The sequence below is a fragment of the Anopheles nili genome, chromosome X (assembly GCF_943737925.1).
Source record: "Anopheles nili chromosome X, idAnoNiliSN_F5_01, whole genome shotgun sequence".
NCBI lineage: Eukaryota > Metazoa > Arthropoda > Insecta > Diptera > Culicidae > Anopheles > Anopheles nili.
The window spans coordinates 2004905-2023100 of record NC_071293.1 but is presented as its reverse complement, the minus strand read 5'-3'; the positions used below and the strand labels follow the sequence as shown (position 1 = coordinate 2023100).

The 18196-nt window shown below is 44.8% G+C and overlaps 3 protein-coding genes across 3 annotated transcripts; all 3 read left to right on the top strand.

The window, feature by feature from the left end:
• The first annotated feature begins 532 nt into the window (after nucleotides 1-532).
• LOC128728399 (uncharacterized) lies at nucleotides 533-1183 on the top strand. Its single transcript, XM_053822021.1, has one exon. It carries the CDS (start codon nucleotides 533-535, stop codon nucleotides 1181-1183), a length of 651 nt encoding a protein of 216 aa, XP_053677996.1.
• A 4469-nt stretch (nucleotides 1184-5652) lies between these two features.
• On the top strand, nucleotides 5653-8559 carry LOC128728733 (uncharacterized). Its single transcript, XM_053822374.1, has 2 exons — nucleotides 5653-6070; nucleotides 6588-8559. Exons 1-2 carry the CDS (start codon nucleotides 5782-5784, stop codon nucleotides 8513-8515), a joined length of 2217 nt encoding a protein of 738 aa, XP_053678349.1. The 5' UTR covers nucleotides 5653-5781; the 3' UTR covers nucleotides 8516-8559.
• An 8914-nt stretch (nucleotides 8560-17473) lies between these two features.
• On the top strand, nucleotides 17474-18196 carry LOC128728398 (uncharacterized). The gene has a single exon (XM_053822020.1). The coding sequence runs from the start codon at nucleotides 17474-17476 to the stop codon at nucleotides 18194-18196; it is 723 nt and encodes a 240-aa protein (XP_053677995.1).

Genomic DNA, 18196 nt, shown 5'->3' with positions numbered 1-18196 from the left:
ATTCACGCTTTTTTTACTTTTTGGTCTAAAACCGTACCAGCTTTATTAATGAAATCGAGTGTAGCGCAAAAGGGACGACCAAGCCTTATTTTCGGCATTCCGCGAGAGTGCAATAAAGAGGCTCGATAGCTGCGCGTGTATGCGAACAACAGAACCAATACAACATATAGGGTATCCCTCTCAACCTTCCCTCTTCCCAATCACACCTTCCTCCCCACGCTCCCCACTCCACCCTTACCCCTCTTACCACCCCGTTCGTGGAGGGGTTGAAGCAGGGCTCGACGAGTGTGCTCGTACCACGATCGAGCCCGCTGCGGTGTAACTTGAGTTCCGCGATACTGCCCGCGACGCCGCCCGCGACGCCGGCCGCGACACCGCGTGTAACGACGCTGCACCAGCGCAAAAGTTTGAGAACGTACGCCGCAATCGCCTCTCAAATTAGTCGTTAGCGATCGTCCGAAAGCAACACAACCGAGAACAACGCGCCCAACGAAGCCCATCAGTCGACAACTGGACCCAACCCAACGAAAAGATGATGTACGCAACCGACTGCCTGTTTGTGAATCCGTCACCGATGGCGTTGATGAGCAGCATTCGCCACAACACCGTCCGGTGCAATTTCTCCTTCTTGAACCGGAACCTGTGCGCGTTGGAGACGCACGACTTCGTGGCGCACTATTTGCGCGTCGCGCCGGAGCAGATCACGCGGTTGCAGTGGAATGGGCAGCAGCGCTGCCTCTATCTGCAGCTGGTGGACTTCGCCACGGCCCGGTATTTGGTGACTGAGCACCATCGTCGCCATAAGTATCCTGCAGGACGAGAAGCTCGGCGCGTCTCGATCAGCTTCGCCGATGCGATCGACGAAATCCTCTTGTACGACCTGTCGGAATTGGTGACGGATGAGCAGATCCGAGTTGGGTTAAACCCATACGGTGTAGTGGTGGGTATCGCACACAACTCCTGGTCTACAGCACTGCCGTATGGAGGTGTGCCCAGTGGACACCGGCTCGTGCATATTGTTCTGCGTCGATCGCTTCCGGAGCTTGTGAAAATCGGGGATGAGGTCGCCTTTGTGGCGCAGTCCGGCCAGCAAAGGCGTTTGTACCAAAACTCCTGGAAGGCTCGCACCCAGAACTTCTTCAGGGAGCTGTTCTGCTTTGGTTGCTACGCATATACGCGTTAGACTGCGAGTATTCTTGAGCAAATTTTATATAAGTTTCTTTTTCTATATATCTTTTTATTACTACACGGCAACTTACTTACTCTAATATCTAAAGTTGCATTACAATTTTTTTGACACACAATCATATAACATTGTAATTGAATAAGTGCATGAATAAAGTAAAATGGTTTTAAAAATACTTTGATACGTCTTCGATCACTGCGTCACATCACTCATATCACATGCCAAAGTAACGCACACTACGTATTACGCCAAATACCTTTGCTCGAGGTTGGACCCTTCCGAGGGAAGCGGTAATGATGAATCAAGGTATGAAACATAAAAAACGTCGAAGCGCATCGTTAAAGCACACTGAAAGCCAATTATTTTGACGAAGAAACGCACGTAACATTACAGTACGTAAAATAAATTCCAAAATTTGAAATTAATTAAAAAACACGTAACTTAAATAGTGGGCATAAAGCTTGGCTGTTAAAATCATTGCATACCCAAGTATACCAGTCAATTTGTATGTGCTTTGGCACCATCTTCGAAACTCGCGATCTTTCTCGTTTGCCTTCGTTCGCTTCTCGTTTGATCGCTTGCAAGGGCTACAAAACGTAACGAAACGATGCAAGCGTTGGGTATATCGGCATATACAAGGACAAGCCATCGAAGCCTCTTTACAGTCGAGAGACAGCGAACGAAAGCAGGATGGAAAAATGCCAAGAAGTCAACCATAAGTTAACATTTGGGTGTTATGATGATTAAAAAAATAAATCAATAAAACGCTATTCGTAGCTTAAGACCATATATTCGAACGCGTTAAGAAACGACATCGTCAATAAAATGCTAATATCGTAAATGAGCCATAAATAAAATGCTTAAATTAATTAGGTATCTGCCTTTATTAAATATTCCTTTGTGGCAATCAGCCACCAGCACCACAAGCTGCGATCTTGTTTGGTTTGTTTTCTTTCGCTTCTCGTTTTAACCATGGGGTGTGAAATAAAACCAACGAAATTTTAAAAAATCATTAGAGAAACAAGCATACATCAGATTCAGGGATAACTGCGATCTCTTCTCGTTATGATTTCAGCGAACCTGCGAGAATAGAATAATCGAACCCGGGAAAACTAGGCGTTAGTTAGCTGCTCTAGTATAGTATAGTTAGCTATACGTTTGCACAATATGTTACTGGTTTTGGTAAAATAAGCGAGACGTAAAATTGCAGCAGTTGGAACTCAACTCCATGCCGTGTGATGTGAGTTATTTCCCCTTAAAGCTTACCGTATCGGGGAAAAATTTGTATACGTATACGACGCTCTCTCCCGTTTGTGAAAACAAGGGTTGGAAGATCGTGTACGTATACGGAGCACTCAGCGTATACGTACACGATCTTCACACCTCTCTTTTTACAAACGGTAGAGAGCGTCGTATACGTATACAAATTTTTCCCCAACCTGCGAAAGCTTTGCTATGATTCGTCACTCGATTTCCCCTTCAACGGGTGAGTGCTCCGTGTACGTACACAAATTTTCCCCTTGCTGGGAACCTGGGGACTGGAACCGTGCTGAGTGCTGCATGTACGTACACGGTTTCTTTTTGGATGCGAATTGTGTGACAGTATATGTGTGTTGTTGAATCTACAAGATCGCTCTCGCGATCGACCCATACGATCGCTCTCACGATCGCCACCATCATGGTTGCCATGGATCTCATACCCTCAGCCAAAACGGGATGGCTGCATGCACTCAATCGAAGGTCAGTTCGAGATAGAGCTGAGATAAGAAGAAATAAACAAGAAGGCGGAGCGATACCGCGAGATAATTAATGCATGGCTCACGGATTCATGCCTCAGTGCCTTGAATAAAGTAGCGAGAAAGAGAAAAACATGCAGAGAGTGCGCGAGAGAGAGTGCAGGATAGGAAGCTTATGTACAGAAAGAGCAGGCGCGGGGATTAAAAAAACACCCAACATGATATTTTCCCCCATCCTTTTTTCTCCGATTATTTTACACATCGCGCAAAACCATACGGGTGAGAACGAGCGGCAGATACACGTTGCCGTCTCTATCACACTATGTAACTGGAGCTTTTGCTGTACAACCCAGCCGCAACATTATACATGTAGGTTTGCATCACGAACAGATAATAGTTTGGTTTCCATGCATCATTTTAGACATTGCCTATGTTTAGAATAGCTAAATGCGGAGCTAACGATTTATTGCACGCATCAAATTTGTTTTTCCAACGACCAGATGTGTAAGCATATCGTGCTGTTTGTTAGCTATGCTCAGCTACGTGCTAACAAAATATGTTCTCATCACCATGCTGATGCACATGGTTGCCTTGGGTTTTGCAAGTGGAGCACTGCTAATGCTGATGTTTTCAATTCCAACACTGTCTAGACAGCATCCGCCCTGGGCACCATGATGCTTTCGCAATTTCTCAGGAAAGGTTTGTATCATAAGCCTAGGGGAATGCCAAAATGATGCTCGAGTTCTTCGGAGAATCTAGGTCGATGTATGCATATGACGATGATTGCGTTAAGTTGATATTTTAGATGCTTGTGTTTTAACTAAAATAAGTAGACCAACGATGTAGGGAGTTCGAACAATGGTACTCGTTGTTTCCTGTTTTCTTTGCGTAGGCTCTGCGCCAACTTTCTACAAACGCAACGTATTTATAGTAAGCTTCGTGAACCGGGCTCGGTATCGTGCAGGAACGGCTCTTCACATAGGCAGGAAGCATTTCATGCGGAAATTTCCAAATTTTTTTCGAATAATTTCTTTTCCAACGTTTTTGGTTATTTCGGAACATCCAATGATTGTTTTTAAATCATATGCAAGCAATGATAAATTTAAAAACGTATAAAATAAACGAGTTTTGTTGTTAACTGAAGCCAGTACAGATACTCGAATATTCTAGAGAAAGAAGGTAGAAAACAGAGAGAGAGAAAATACTTTAATTAACTTTTTATTGTTCTGGTATGGGCCGCTGGGTGCTGGCTTGTATTCCACTAACGAATTGAATCACATCCAGATGTGTCCATTGGAAAAATTGCATACAACACACGCACATGCTCCTCCAGGATGCTTCGCCCATGTGTTACTCTCAATTTCGGCATGCCGTCGGTCTCGCCGTAAGATAAGCGAACACTCGGCAAGCCGTTTACAACAGCACGAACAACGCTGTAACAAGGGTAATCAGAGTAATCGTCGAAAACATCCGCACCAGTGTGGAAGAAGACGACCGCTATCATCGGGACAGTATCGCAATGGTAAAGATTAGGTCGATTATTGCGGCGAATCGGGCGCTTAACATGCCGTCGGCGGACCTTATCGCAGGCGGTTTGATCCGCGGAACCACTTAACAGCTCTGATGGATGGAAACAATAGAAGAAAAGCACACAACGAGACAGAGGGAGAGAGATACAGCTGAAAGAGAGAGAGAGAGAGAGAGAGAGAGAGAGAGAGAATAAAAAAAGTAAAACAAACTATGACGAACTTGACGTTTTCATGGGGTTTTACGGCGGTTGGTGGCCTTCAATAGCTACAAATTTAGCCGTCGGCTCGTTTGCAACAATATTTACCATTTTCTCAACTCCCACTGCTCGGCCTTGACCAGTGAGATAGTACCAGTAGGCCAGCAGGAGCATAGCTCAGCATAATGGATCATCGACACCACCTCTCAAGCTATCAGATAATCGATGAGCGTGCGAGAGAGTGATGAATGAACACGACGTCGCCGTCCATCGCAAGATGCCCTGTTCTAGGCGGTGGAATGTGCACGCATTCTTGCAACTTGAGGGTCGCTCTTTATCGCCTAAATTTACTACTCGATCGATCGCTCTCGAGGGTTGGCGGTGCCGTGAGTAGGGGTTGTTCTTTGGAAATAGGTACAGCTGTAATGGTTGATGGAAACAACATGATGCGCCCAGGTTCCCGGCAGTGGTGCAGGTGAACAATCGATCGAATACGAGTGAGACGGCTGTGATAAGATAAGCGAACCTGATGGGCAGGTAGGTTGTGTTTACGTTTCCGAGGGCTGAAGGGCACGCGGACCTGATTCATGAGCACGGACACCTACTCGGTAAAGTGTAAAGTGGCGAGTTTCCCTCGAATTTTGGCCTATGAGCAGGCACGTGACGCAACACCCGAGCCCGGTGTGGTGCTCACAGTCATCGCAGAAATTCGAGGGTTCGCTCCAATCGATCTCGTAGTGCCTGAGGTACTTCTGCAGGCGAACGCTTTGGATGATCGATACCCGCATCGAGGGCTGAGGTAGGTGATACCCGTAGGTGCGTAGAGCGACAGGAGGGTTTATCGATTGGATGGGAACACCCGGTCAACATCGAGACCCATCCACGCAGGTCGAAGCTCTCACTCTGCTCAGTCATCAGACGCACTCGACGCTGATAAGACACGATCGATTCCGTGCACGTTCCTCTGCAAGCGGTAGTTTGCTTGTTCGACTTAGTGAAGAACAGAACCTAGTGTTAACTCCGCCGGCCACCATCGGGAGGCTCGGGACCTCCACAAGACGCCACTTTCTCCATTCGCTCTCCGACCGATGCTGCCACCAACGGCACGGACCCTCTGAAGGGACACGGACAAGATGGACCACATCGTCGAGGTGACGGCCGGGTTTGCATACGTCCCGGCCGGCCTCATCTACGGCTATCTACTGCTGCTGCCACTGAGTGAGGACAAGACCATAGCCTGTCTGTACGACGAAACGCTCTACTGGCCGCATGTCATCGCGATCGTCGCTATGCTGATCACGGTCGTGGTGACCAACGGGCTCAAGCTCAACTACCGCAAGACGCAGTTCGTGCACCTGTACCTTCAGCTGACCGCCACCGTCTTCTCCATCACCGCCGGGCTCGTCTTCTTGCTTGTTGATGGTAAGTTGAGCTGAAGCCCTTCTGCCGCTCCGTTCAAGTACTGCTCCTATTGCCAATATCTATTCCCCGGTCCGACCTTATCTTATCTGTCGTGGCCATACGTGGCCGGCATAAGTGCTGTGTGGTACCCCTCAATGACCATCCCGTCCGGCCCGTCCGACCCGTCCATCACCTCCCCTGTCAACCCGTCACCACCTTCGGAGCTGAACAGCGCAGAACATTCTTGCCGCTGACTCATCGAACACCTCCACAACACGCTATCAAACAGAAGCATCTATCAACCGACGGCAGTACCGCACCCTCGCCGATTGCCAGATTGACAGCTGTCAAGCAGCTTCGACACGCGTGCTCCCGTTTTGTTGTTCCAACCGGCTGATGATGATCGCTATCAAAGCACGCCTCTTGCCGACACCTGCAAGGTGTTTACCCCCTCGCAATAACACACCCTCTTCTCTGTCTCTCTCCTCTCTCTCTCTCTCTCTCTCTCTCTCTCTCTCTCTCTCTCCCTTTTTGGCAGATGTCGTGCCAGCGATCTACCTGAGCGCGATCGCCCTCGGTCTGACGCTAGTGCCAGGTTTAAGCTACCTACACGTCAGGGCACGGGCTCGCCATCGCGCAAGCCTAATGTCCCTCTGCACGGTCTGGTTCTTGGCCGGAGTGGCGTCAACGGCCACCATAGGAGCGTTGGCCGCTTCCGACTCGACCGGGCAGGAACAACTGCATCAGAACGTGGCGATCGCGCTTCTAGCCAGCAGTGTATTGGTACTTGTCCTGATCGGGCTGGTGGAATTACTGCAGCGTGAGTCCTTGGTGGACTACCGACGTCCGCTTGACTACGACACGGCGATGGCGCATGACAGTGGGCGGCTATTGAGCGTTGAAAGGCGCTCGTTCGCGCCCTACGCACAGTTCGGTAGAGCTGCGCCAGCCCTTGGAAAGGGCGTCACGGGTGCCGGAGTAGGTCCAGGCCCAGTGTGGTCAATGGATCGTACTGAAGGACCGGGTTGTCGCTTTCGAGGGCTCTGGACGGTGTACGCTATCGGCACGCAACTAGTAGGCGTTCTCGCGTTCTACTGGGTGTTGTTGGTGTTAGGCATGAACGCAAGTGTGGAGCTACTGGAGCATGAGGACGTCTGGTATGTGCCATTCTGGCTGCTCACAGGTGGAGCCCTAGTCTCTACTCTGCTAGCACTTTGGCTTGCCCCAAAGACGTTGTTCGTGGGTTCATCCGCGCTGTACGTGGTGGCATTGGTGTTGGCTATCGCCTTCTATTCGGCAGATTTGCTGCTTGTAGAATTCGGTGTGGCCAAGCTGCTGTTCTTCTGCTTCATTGGTGCTGCGATGCCTTTGCTTGCCATTAACGTACTCGAGCTGGCTCCACTCAACTGCAACGAGGCGGCATTTGCTCTGGGCAAAGGAATGGAGCTGCTCACCATTGCCTTATTGCAGTACTTCGGCACTGCTGATGGTACGCTGTTCGGGATGGAGCAGATAGACCCTGCTGAGGATGCTACACGCACCGATAACCACAAGGACGTGATCGCAGCTCACTACATTGCCGCGATCGTTCTGGGCGTAGTGGGTGCTGTGGCTACGCTCTGGCACGTCCCGAACACTGGCGGAAAATCCCTGCCAGAGATCGACCGTGACCTCAGTCATATGCGCTCCTACTTCGCATTCAGCCGCAGCCGTCGTCAACCATCGACTCAGCCGCCGGCCCCAACAGTTACCGAGCCACCGATCGAGCAAGAGCCGCCTCTACCAGCAGCAGAACAGCTGTCAGCACGAAATGCGGCACGGTTCGCTGCCTTCTACCCAGACCCGGCAGATCCGATCACATCCGACCATAGCCCAGCCAGTCGCAGCCGCAGTCGTAGCCCTTACACCGATCTCACCGATCAGCACCACCTGCAGCTACAACATCACCAGCAGTACCTTACCGACCCTCAGGACCTGCTAGATCTTCATCAGGAAGCGCTCCGGAGGCAACACGAGGCGAACTATTTGGCCGCCCGGCAACTCCAGCAGCGAGCTCTTGGTCGAGGGTCACCCAGTGGCTCCGACCTCCTTGCACCCGTCCGTCGTGCCTCCCCCGATGTCATTCAGCCCCTGCCACTGTTACCTCCGCTCGTAGCTCGCGCAGGATCTCGATCGGAACCTCCAATTGGGTCACTGACTGTGAAATCGGAACCAGGCGCAGCCCTTCGGCCGATCCTTATGACGCAACGGAGTGACGCCCCAGCCCCCCCACCGATGCCTCCTGCGGACTACCTCACCAAATCGCTGCCGCGCGTCAAAGCCGTCCGCCAGTCACGCATCCCCCCGATCGTACCCAAGCCGGAGCAGCCCGAGGAGGTGGTGGTGCCGGGGGTCGAGTACTCCCACAACCTCGTCCCAAGCCAGTTCCTGCGTCAATCACTGCAGAACTCCCAGCTGTTCCGCTAGAGTTGGACCTCGTGTGCTGTCTTGGTGGGAAATAAATGCCCGATTCAAACCTAGAGAGCTGCGTTGATGTTTTAATTTTTCGAGAAAAAGCTCACGTCAGGGAAAGTCACTCGAGAAGAGCTTTTTAAGCATTGCTTGCTCAGACTCATGCAAGCCATCCCCACTCACTGAACCGCATTTTGTTCGATGTTTTCAATACTCCAGAACAGTCAGGTAGACTTCTAGACTTTTTAGATCGTGGAATTTCGGAAATGAAGCAAAATTTTTGCAACTGCCCATTTTATTTCTAAGGCTCAAATCACCGGTCCATGATGTCACGGCAAAAAGCGTTTTTTTTTTGTTTCTTGGGACAAGCATAGCTTTTTATCATTCAAATATCCACTGTATTGCGTCGTTTTAGAGGGTGCATATAATCGCTCCTCTCTTCACACAACCACTAGTATTCGCTTTCATACTCAATAGCCTCAAGGAAAGAATAAAAAACGACTGATTTTGCACTCCCCCTCCTTTAACGAGTAAGTTGTAGAGGAAATAATATAGTTAGAACGAGACAAGATGATGCTGACGACATAATAAAGAATGCAACAAAAGACATACAAGTATGTGAAGGTACATTGCTTTCAGGACACACTTAAACACAAGCTCTTGCAAGTAAATGCTTTCGTGCTTTGGAGGGGATACGATCAAGAATGAAGTAGGCAGTTATAAAGGAAAATAATTTTTAGATCTCCAATAACTCCGTGTGCATGACGTCAACTTCAAAGCTGATGTTCATATTATTGGATTGAGCAGGGACAGTACGACCGATCTAGGTGAACATATCCCCTCTTTTAGAGTAAATATTAGAGGTAGTAATATAGTTAGAACGAGTCAAGATGATGCTGACGACATAATAAAGAATGAAACAAAAGACATACATGTACGTGAAGGTACATTGCTTTCAGGACACACATAACCACAAGCTCCTGCAAGTAAATGCTTTCGTGCTTTGGAGGGGATACGATCAAGAAAGAAGTAGGCAGTTATAAAGGAAAATAATTTTTAGATCTCCAATAACTCCGTGTGCATGACGTCAACTTCAAAGCTGATGTTCATATTATTGGATTGAGCAGGGACAGTACGACCGATCTAGGTGAACATATCCCCTCTTTTAGAGTAAATATTAGAGGTAGTAATATAGTTAGAACGAGTCAAGATGATGCTGACGACATAATAAAGAATGAAACAAAAGACATACATGTACGTGAAGGTACATTGCTTTCAGGACACACATAACCACAAGCTCCTGCAAGTAAATGCTTTCGTGCTTTGGAGGGGATACGATCAAGAAAGAAGTAGGCAGTTATAAAGGAAAATAAATTTTAGATCTCCAAGAACTCCGTTTGCATCGATAGAGGGGATAATTGAGAAAACCCAAAAAGTATGAGGAGCAAAGGAAAGCAATGTTCACAAATAAATACAGACCATAAGGTACATAGCCATACATGCAACTCTTTCTCTCTTAAGTGATTTTCATTGCTTATGATGGAAAGAAAGAGAAAACGAAAATATAAATGCGATATAATATAAACTTATATGTATAAATATAAATACGCGCGTTTGGCCCATCCCACATAATGTGGAGGGGAGTTGAAGATCTAGTGGAAAGAGAAAAAAAATAGAGTGAGAGAAAAGAATTGAGAGAAACGAAGATCGGGAAATTTAAGAGAATATGGTTGTAGTGGTGTAAAGATCGCTCTCCAAAACCCGTATAAAATCTACGCCATTCGCAGCTTCTCTTCAGTTGATCTTCAACATTGCGATACGTTCATAGTGAAAAGTGAAATTCTACTGAAAAGTTAAAAGTTGTTAGTGAAAAAGTATAGTGAAAGTGTCACGATTCCTACGAGTAGTCTTTCAAAAGTTGTGTACTGTGCTTCGTGAAGAGTTAAATTTTAATTTAGTGTATTGTGTGTTCCGAGAGTTGCTGTTTGTAATACAAGAAATAAACTGTTTTAACGATAATTTTCCAGTAAGTCAGAACATAAACTTGCTAATATACTTTTGTCGTACAATAACGCGTTTTTTACCCAATTTGTTCTTTTTATAACTTAGAAAAATGTTATGTTATGTATCAGAATTTGTGTGGCTTATGGTACAAAGCTATTAAAACAAATCAAAAGAGTTTTCTCTTTATTTCAGATACAATCACATTTTTTTTCTTTTAAATACAAACGCATTTTTCCTTCATTTCAGATACAAACGCTCTTTTGTTATCTAATCAGGTCAAATAAACATTTAATAACAACATATTTTGCAAACTTATATTGTTCCATGTAATGTTTATATATTCTTATACAACGCTTTTTCATCTTTCCAGCTCGTGTTAGATTTAAACCCATTGATCAACATCCCATACCACGGTAAATAAATTGATTATTGAAATTCTCGTAGAACGATTGCTAACCAAATTAACAAAATTGTGAAAGGAAAACCTGCAAAGGTCTTAAATCTACAAAAGGTCTTAAAATGGCATTAACTATAAGGCTTAAGCTACGAATATTTGATTCTAGCTTATGATACCTGTATTACCGACGACTTCTCATTACTTAGGTTTATGAAGCCGACGGCAGGTTTTAATTATATGCCTGTGCAGCTGCAAATAGTTGTTGTTTAGTGAACTCTTTTACCGAAGGCATTTCCTAACTATGTTTATAACTTCTCATTCAAAACTATCTTTCCTAAATTATTATTTCAAAAATGTTGTGTGAGGATAATTATTTGATTTGATACGACTGTTGTCTGTTGTATTAAAAATAAAAGAATAATTTGAGCATGCTTATAATGAGCAATCTTGAACTGTTATATCTATAACGCTCCGAAGACTTTACTTATAAACATAAATAATCAATGAATTTATGATTCAGAGGTGCAACTAAAGATGCAATAAACCTTCAAATTGCTTTGATTAGATTGATAGACTGCCAATAATTGCCTCCAGCATAACACACCTGTTTTGTTTACAACTTTTACTTATTATTTCTAAATAAGTGTTCAAATCATTATATAACATAAGTACATTTTACAAATTCATATTATTTCATATAATATAAATATATTCTAATACATCCCTTTTTCATCTTTCCAGGTCCGTCATAACTTTAACCCATTGCTCAAAATCACGTGTTGCGTAAGTAAATCAACTGTTGGAATGCTTGCAGCAAATGAAAGGTAAACGAAACAAAAAATGTTTAACATTTGTTTCGTTTCCAAAGTGAACGAAATCGGATGTTTCCTCGATTTAACAATCCTAGCAATAAACAAACCAAGCTTAGTATGTAGTTTAGCATAATTGCTATTTACTAACTTTGATAGTGTGTTTATGTATTGCTGCTAAATCATTAACGCTTATAAGACTTATACGAAAAGTTGTACATTTAAGTTGTTAAGTACATTTTACATAATAACACTTTTGCTATTCTTTCAGCCATTATTATATTCTATGATATATTTTTTATTACTTGACATATTTTTTATTATTATTTTATTAAAATAAATCTAATAACGAAAAGTTGTACATTTAAGTTGTTAGGTACATTTTACATAATATAACTTTTGCTATTCTTTCAGCCATTAATATATTCTATGACATATTTTTTAAAGGTCGAAGATAAGTGGGCCACGGTTGTAGTAGGAAAGAGGAAAGTCTTCATTTCGGAAATGTAGGGGCAGGAAAAATATCAAACGGGATTTTGTGATAGGGAAGATAGGTATGTTTTGATGGGAGAGGACAAATCATAGATAGTAGGTATTACGTTTCACGCTACGTTTTACATGGCATGAAAGGCATGCCGACGATCGTTGCTTAGTTTGATTGAAGGATTATGGAGCAAGAGAATGTGATGGATGTACCTAACTGCTTTTCAATGGGGAGAAATTAACAGTGAGAGAGAGTATTAATGATTTAGTGCATTGGAAGCTAATAATAGATGTTAAGAATGGTCACAATAGTTGGTTTATAATTAGTAAACAAACATGGATAAATAGAAACAATTTTTTATAACATCGGAAAAAAGTGCAAAAAAGTAGACCATAAAATCCACCAATGGTAAGAAAAGTCAAAAATGTTCATGGTATGTGAATCTTGAAATAATTTTCCCACATGACCAAAAAAGTATTTCCGTAAAACAACATCGTAGCAGCTGAAATTATATAACTAGCAGTAGAAAAGAACTAAATAGATAGGTTTGATATATAAAATGAAAATCTCATCAAGCTGGTATCATTGAAGAACATTGAAATCAAGCAGCGATAAATTGAATTCATAATTTATTTCGCAATATTCATCATAGGCAACGCGGTTCCTAAAACAATAAGGAAAACGAGAAAAGACTGATAGCTGGCCTGATGCTGCATCTTTGTAATTTGCTCTCTATATGAGATGATGATACTTGTAACAGTAAATTTTATCGCTCCATTTCTTTGGCGGAGCGTTGAATCAGCAAATTTTGTTGCTCCATTCCTTTGCTGGAGTGTAATCGGATGGCATCCGAGACCTAATGGTTGTGACGAGTTGCCATTCATTTTTTTTTTTTCGTATCCGTTGGGTGGATACATGGTTGGCAAATGGTGGTTGATAGTGGCTTTAAGCCACGGTCTCACAACTCCGATCCCTACCTCCAAGTGGTGCCAACCGGGGTACGATCTTTCTTCGTGGTCGTACGCAAACAGGGACGGAGGCTACTGAGAGCTTGACAGCGACAGAAAACGTTCGATCAAAGTCTAGCTTCGTTCAGATGGCTTTGCAAAACTGTTTTTAGTAGGTTGTTAACAGCCCTACAATCTGACTTGTGTTATTTGGAATTGATTTTTAAAACTACTAATATCTAACTTATATCTAAACTAACTAAACTAAACTATAATAGCCTAAATTTGGCAGTTACAAGGTTCGATGCACGTAAAGAGGCATTTGTCACTGTATTCAGAACTGGCCATAGCCGTTTGTTTAATAATTTTGTAATCGAGGTGTACCTAACAGCTCGTTTAACTATTCTGTTTTTAAGCCTGTCAAGTTTTCTTTGCTCAAAGTGCGCAAGTGTACTATTTTTACCATCGGTACGCCGCGCTCTTTATTTTAAACTCATCTCTTATTACTAATTCTAATTACTAATTATCTAATGGTACAAACACTAATAACTTGATGAACACTATAATAACACTTTTGATGAATAGCGAAGTAATTTGTGGGATGAACAAATTGCGATAGCTATTCATTTCTTCGCCAATCTATTTTTGTGTACTGTATTGACCTTTATGCCCTCACAAACGGGTCATATGATAACTACTTGTTATTCTTAGTCTTTCTTCTTCAGATGTTACCCACTCTGGTGGCGTAAATAATATTATAATAATGAAAATGGCTTTGTTTGCGATTTCCTTTATTGTTTGAGTTTGAATAATTACGTCTCTGATGGATAATGCCATCCTGTTTTTATACAAATATATATATATATATACACATACATACATACATACATACATACATGTATACATACATACATACATTCATACATACATGCATACATACATACATGCATACACACACACACACACACACACACTTTTGATCTTAGGTATACGAGAAACTCCAACCTCTTGGGAGGGGTGGAGAACTTCACTAATTTCATGGGGGGAATGGTATGGAATGGGTTTATGCAAAAACTGTATGAACCACTTCTGAATCTGTCCTTGAGAGAGTCGGACGTACCTTTAGCGCACTAAATTCACGGGCCACACAGTCACATAATCACTGATTTGAGGACTTGCTTGTTTGCGTACGAATGACGGACGTCATTAAATCAAACTGCACGTGCTACTAAGCTTATGTCTTCGTAACGGGAAATACACATATTTTGGTAATTGGACATTCCTCGTGACTATTCCTTTTGCCGTTTTTAGTTTTACCACGCGCGTAAAATGATCCTGTTCAGGGTGTATATCGACGGGGATGGGAACAGCATACATTGATGTTCCGATTAAGAAGTGTGCAGGAGTAAGCCCCGCCAAATCATTAGGGTCATCCGTTAGTGGCAATAAAGTACGCGAGTTCATTGCTGCCTAGCTGCCTGTAGAGGTTTCTTTTGGCAGTCTTTACCGCTGCTTCCCATAATCCACCGAAGTGTGGGGTCTTAGGCGGTGTAAAATGCCTGATGATAGATTGTGTTGACTGTTGTGTACATGTCTCGTGTCTTGCGTTGTGTATAAAACGGGTGCAATATGCAACTACGTGTAAAAGCTTGGTGTATCAACGATGTCAAATCGAATGGCTCAAAGCGACGAATGGCTTGAGATCAAGGCAGACCGAGCTTTTCGGCGAAGTCGGGCTGTTTTGAGAGGCGAACAACCGGTGTCGTCGCGTTCAATGGTGGCCTTGTAAAATGTTTCGCAATATCGTTCATCAGGTGAGTATGTATCATTTACGGTTAGTACCTCTAGGTTTCAAAATCGTTGTAGCGACTCCTCCAAGGAGGTCATACAGACGGCCGTATACGATGTGGTAGAATCGGTGCGATCGCTAGTGGCATCGTGTGTGTGGTGTGGTGGTGTGGTGCAACGTGTATTATTGTGTGTGAAGTGCAGTTTCGTGTGGTGTGCAGCGTTACAGTAACGGCATTTGTATAGCTATGGGCACTCACGAGCCATGTGATTTTCCCTCATACAATTCAGACACGCGGTCATGGCAAACCGATGACGCTCCTTCGGTTCCAACCCTTTCCAACGCGGGCGTTTAACAAGATGGTGCGCAGAATTGCATAACTTACAATTTTGGGCTTCATGCGATGTAGCAGCAAAACTGACATTGCGAGTTTGGGTAGGCGTCATTCGATGCGTGCTCCTCCCAATCACGTAATGTAATTATGGGCTGCTTGGTGCAAAGTGGATGCTCCAGAATGCTACTCCAAGTGCCCGTTTCTTCTCCTAAGTGCTGCAATTTCTTTTTATGCCGTTTAAATTTATCCACAAGATGGTGCAGTGATGCTACGCTTTCCATCTGTGCAGCAGGAATGGCAAACATGGCTTGTAAATGGCGTTTTTTAAACAGATATTTCTTAGAGTATCACTCGCTTAATGTGTTCCACGTTAAATCGTAGTTAGCCGCGCTTATGGTGATTGACTCTATCACTTGAGCCGCTTCTCCTCCTGAACCGGTTCAGAAGCTCAAAGACGTGAGCTTTTGAACTGGGAAGGGTTTTAGTATAAAATGCAGAACAGGGGTCCTGCGAGCTCTCTTTTTTCGCGACCATAATGAAGATCTCTTTAAAGTTTTTGTCATTTTCTTCCTATACCGTTTGGAAGATTACTAAAAAAACGTCTTTTTATTGGTGTGCAATTGCATTCGCAACATTCTTTACATAGAGTGTTTAATACGAAGTATATTATAAGAGATATTTTGCAGCGGAATTTCCGATAATTCAGTACCCTAGCCGCTTAGTTTCACTAAAATCCACCCGCGTGTCTGAATAAGTCGCCGAGAACGTTCGTGAGAGTCCCGAAGTGAAGTGTATACTCGAAAGCGCTAAGTAAATCCACGGAGAGTTACGGGAACGGAGCTGGAAAAGCGTGAGTGAATAATAAGGACGAAACAAAAAAGTGAAGTGCATCGAGATGAATAATAACCCCATGGAAGGAGGCTCTCAGTGTGTGCAAGTGTCCGTGCAGCAGGACCAGCGGGCAGGATCGACCCCAATCTCGATGCTTCGCAAGCCTTTATCGATGCTCCGTCTCCCTCTTACGCGATGGCATCTCGTGAGCTTTTAGCCCGAAGAAAACGGCTCGACCTGGAGAGGCTTGAGTTTGAAGCCAAAAATGCACGGCGAGAGCTCGAATTCGAAGAACGCGAGCTAGAATTTAAACCGCGAAATGAGAAACAGAGCGGAGACGCCGCCACAGCCCGCGTCCATAAAACAACGCAATGGCTATCGGAGACAGCCCCCGGGGTGACGCGGTCAAGTTTCCCACCACTGTACGATTGCACTTGAGCATTGGACCAGCAAGCAGCCCAGGAACGTGAATTTGCGGAGTGGCGATACGCAGTTGATGCGTCGATTGAGAAAATACACATAAGCCAACGCGGAAACACTCAAAACACTCCCGTAGATAGGTGAATATCACACACAGCCCGATCACTAAATCATAGTTTACGTTATTAAACCAGAGCCAAACATTGGCGCGACATACGATCAGTAAGGATCTCCCAACCTTTTTCCCGGCGCTATTGAGCAACTAAACCAAGAAACTAGACTTTGGAAACAGGACGTGACCCCGACCGATCGCGAACAGAGGCTGGTCGATCTGTTGAAAAGTGCCCAGGACGAACGGGAAGGCTTGATGCTGAAATAGGAGGAAACAAACGCTGAGGTGAACGAGCTGAAAGGAATCATCGATGAGATAACTGGCCAAGTGCCACGGACTCTGGCTCGGATCAACATGCTTGAATCGTCCCTCGAAGCAGCAAACGCCGAAAAGAAGGATGTAAACGGGCAGCTGATGGAATCGAAGCAAGATGCTTCCGTAAAGCTGATGAAAGTCAGTCGGTTGACCACGCTGCTTGAGAACGCGCGGGCTAAGATTGACGAACTCGAGCAGGACCGTGCGATGGGTGACAAAACGGACCTGGAGGATCTGCTGGATGGGTTCCAGTTTGAATAATCTAGCAAAAATTAATCATCAGGAGGTGCCTGTTGGAAAGGAGGCACAAGAAAAGCCGTCAACAAAAGACAATTATGCAAATGATGGTTTAAAATCGAACCTCAGTTTACGTAATAGACGATCAAACTAATCAGTTTGTGCTGGAGGAAGAGCTTCTTAGACGCAGACAAGAGCGGGCGAGACAAGCGCCAATCTTGCAGGCAGCTATCATCCAACTATCATCTAGCCTCCGAGAGACTGTACGAAAACATCCCGATGGATGACTTCAACATGCATCTGACAGGTGACATCCACGCGGCTACGGTGGCAAATAATCTGCTGGCAACGCAGCTGGACGCACTTATTTTCCACGAGGCAACCCAAACCGACCAGGCTTTGTACGAGCGGCTGGTGTCGGCCATCAAGGGATCACGCAAGTTCGCCCCGATCCAGCTACGTCGACTAAAACGCCTTGACATCGACAAAACGGACCCGTACACTCTTACGCCGGACGAGATTTGTCGATTCGCCCGACTCAATGTCGACCCACACAAAGTTGTTTGGACGCGCGGGCTGGAATATTTCGGGCCACTCTACGCCGTTGCTGGACGCCGTAAAGAAAAACGGAGAGGAGCGCTATTTACCTGCCTCACAACCCGAGCGATACACCTGGAACTGGCATCCAAGTTAAATTCGGAATCCTGCATTTTGGCAATTCAACGATCCATCGCCAGAAGGGAAACGCCGAGAGAAATCATCTCCGATAGGGGCACCAACTTCGTAGGAGCGTCGCGAGAACTCAAGGTGGCTGTCAAGGAGGTAGATAAGGGGAAATTAATTGAACGATTTGTGACTCCAATTTTAAGTGGACGTTTAACTCCCCAGCTGTTCAACCTACCCCAGCTGTTTCGACGCGAAAAAATACATATCGCGAATGATGTTTTGCAACGGCCGGCCACTAACATCGCGATACTCGATGTAAAGTGCCAAAAAACGCGAGGCGGACGAATGTGA

Bases quoted from the DNA above. Each gene is read 5' to 3' on its own strand.
- LOC128728399 (XM_053822021.1), top strand. From the start codon at position 533: ATGATGTACGCAACCGACTGCCTGTTTGTGAATCCGTCACCGATGGCG.
- LOC128728733 (XM_053822374.1), top strand. From the start codon at position 5,782: ATGGACCACATCGTCGAGGTGACGGCCGGGTTTGCATACGTCCCGGCC. The intron at 6,071-6,587 runs GTAAGTTGAGCT...CCTTTTTGGCAG, and splicing joins CGTCTTCTTGCTTGTTGATG to ATGTCGTGCCAGCGATCTAC.
- LOC128728398 (XM_053822020.1), top strand. From the start codon at position 17,474: ATGCATCTGACAGGTGACATCCACGCGGCTACGGTGGCAAATAATCTG.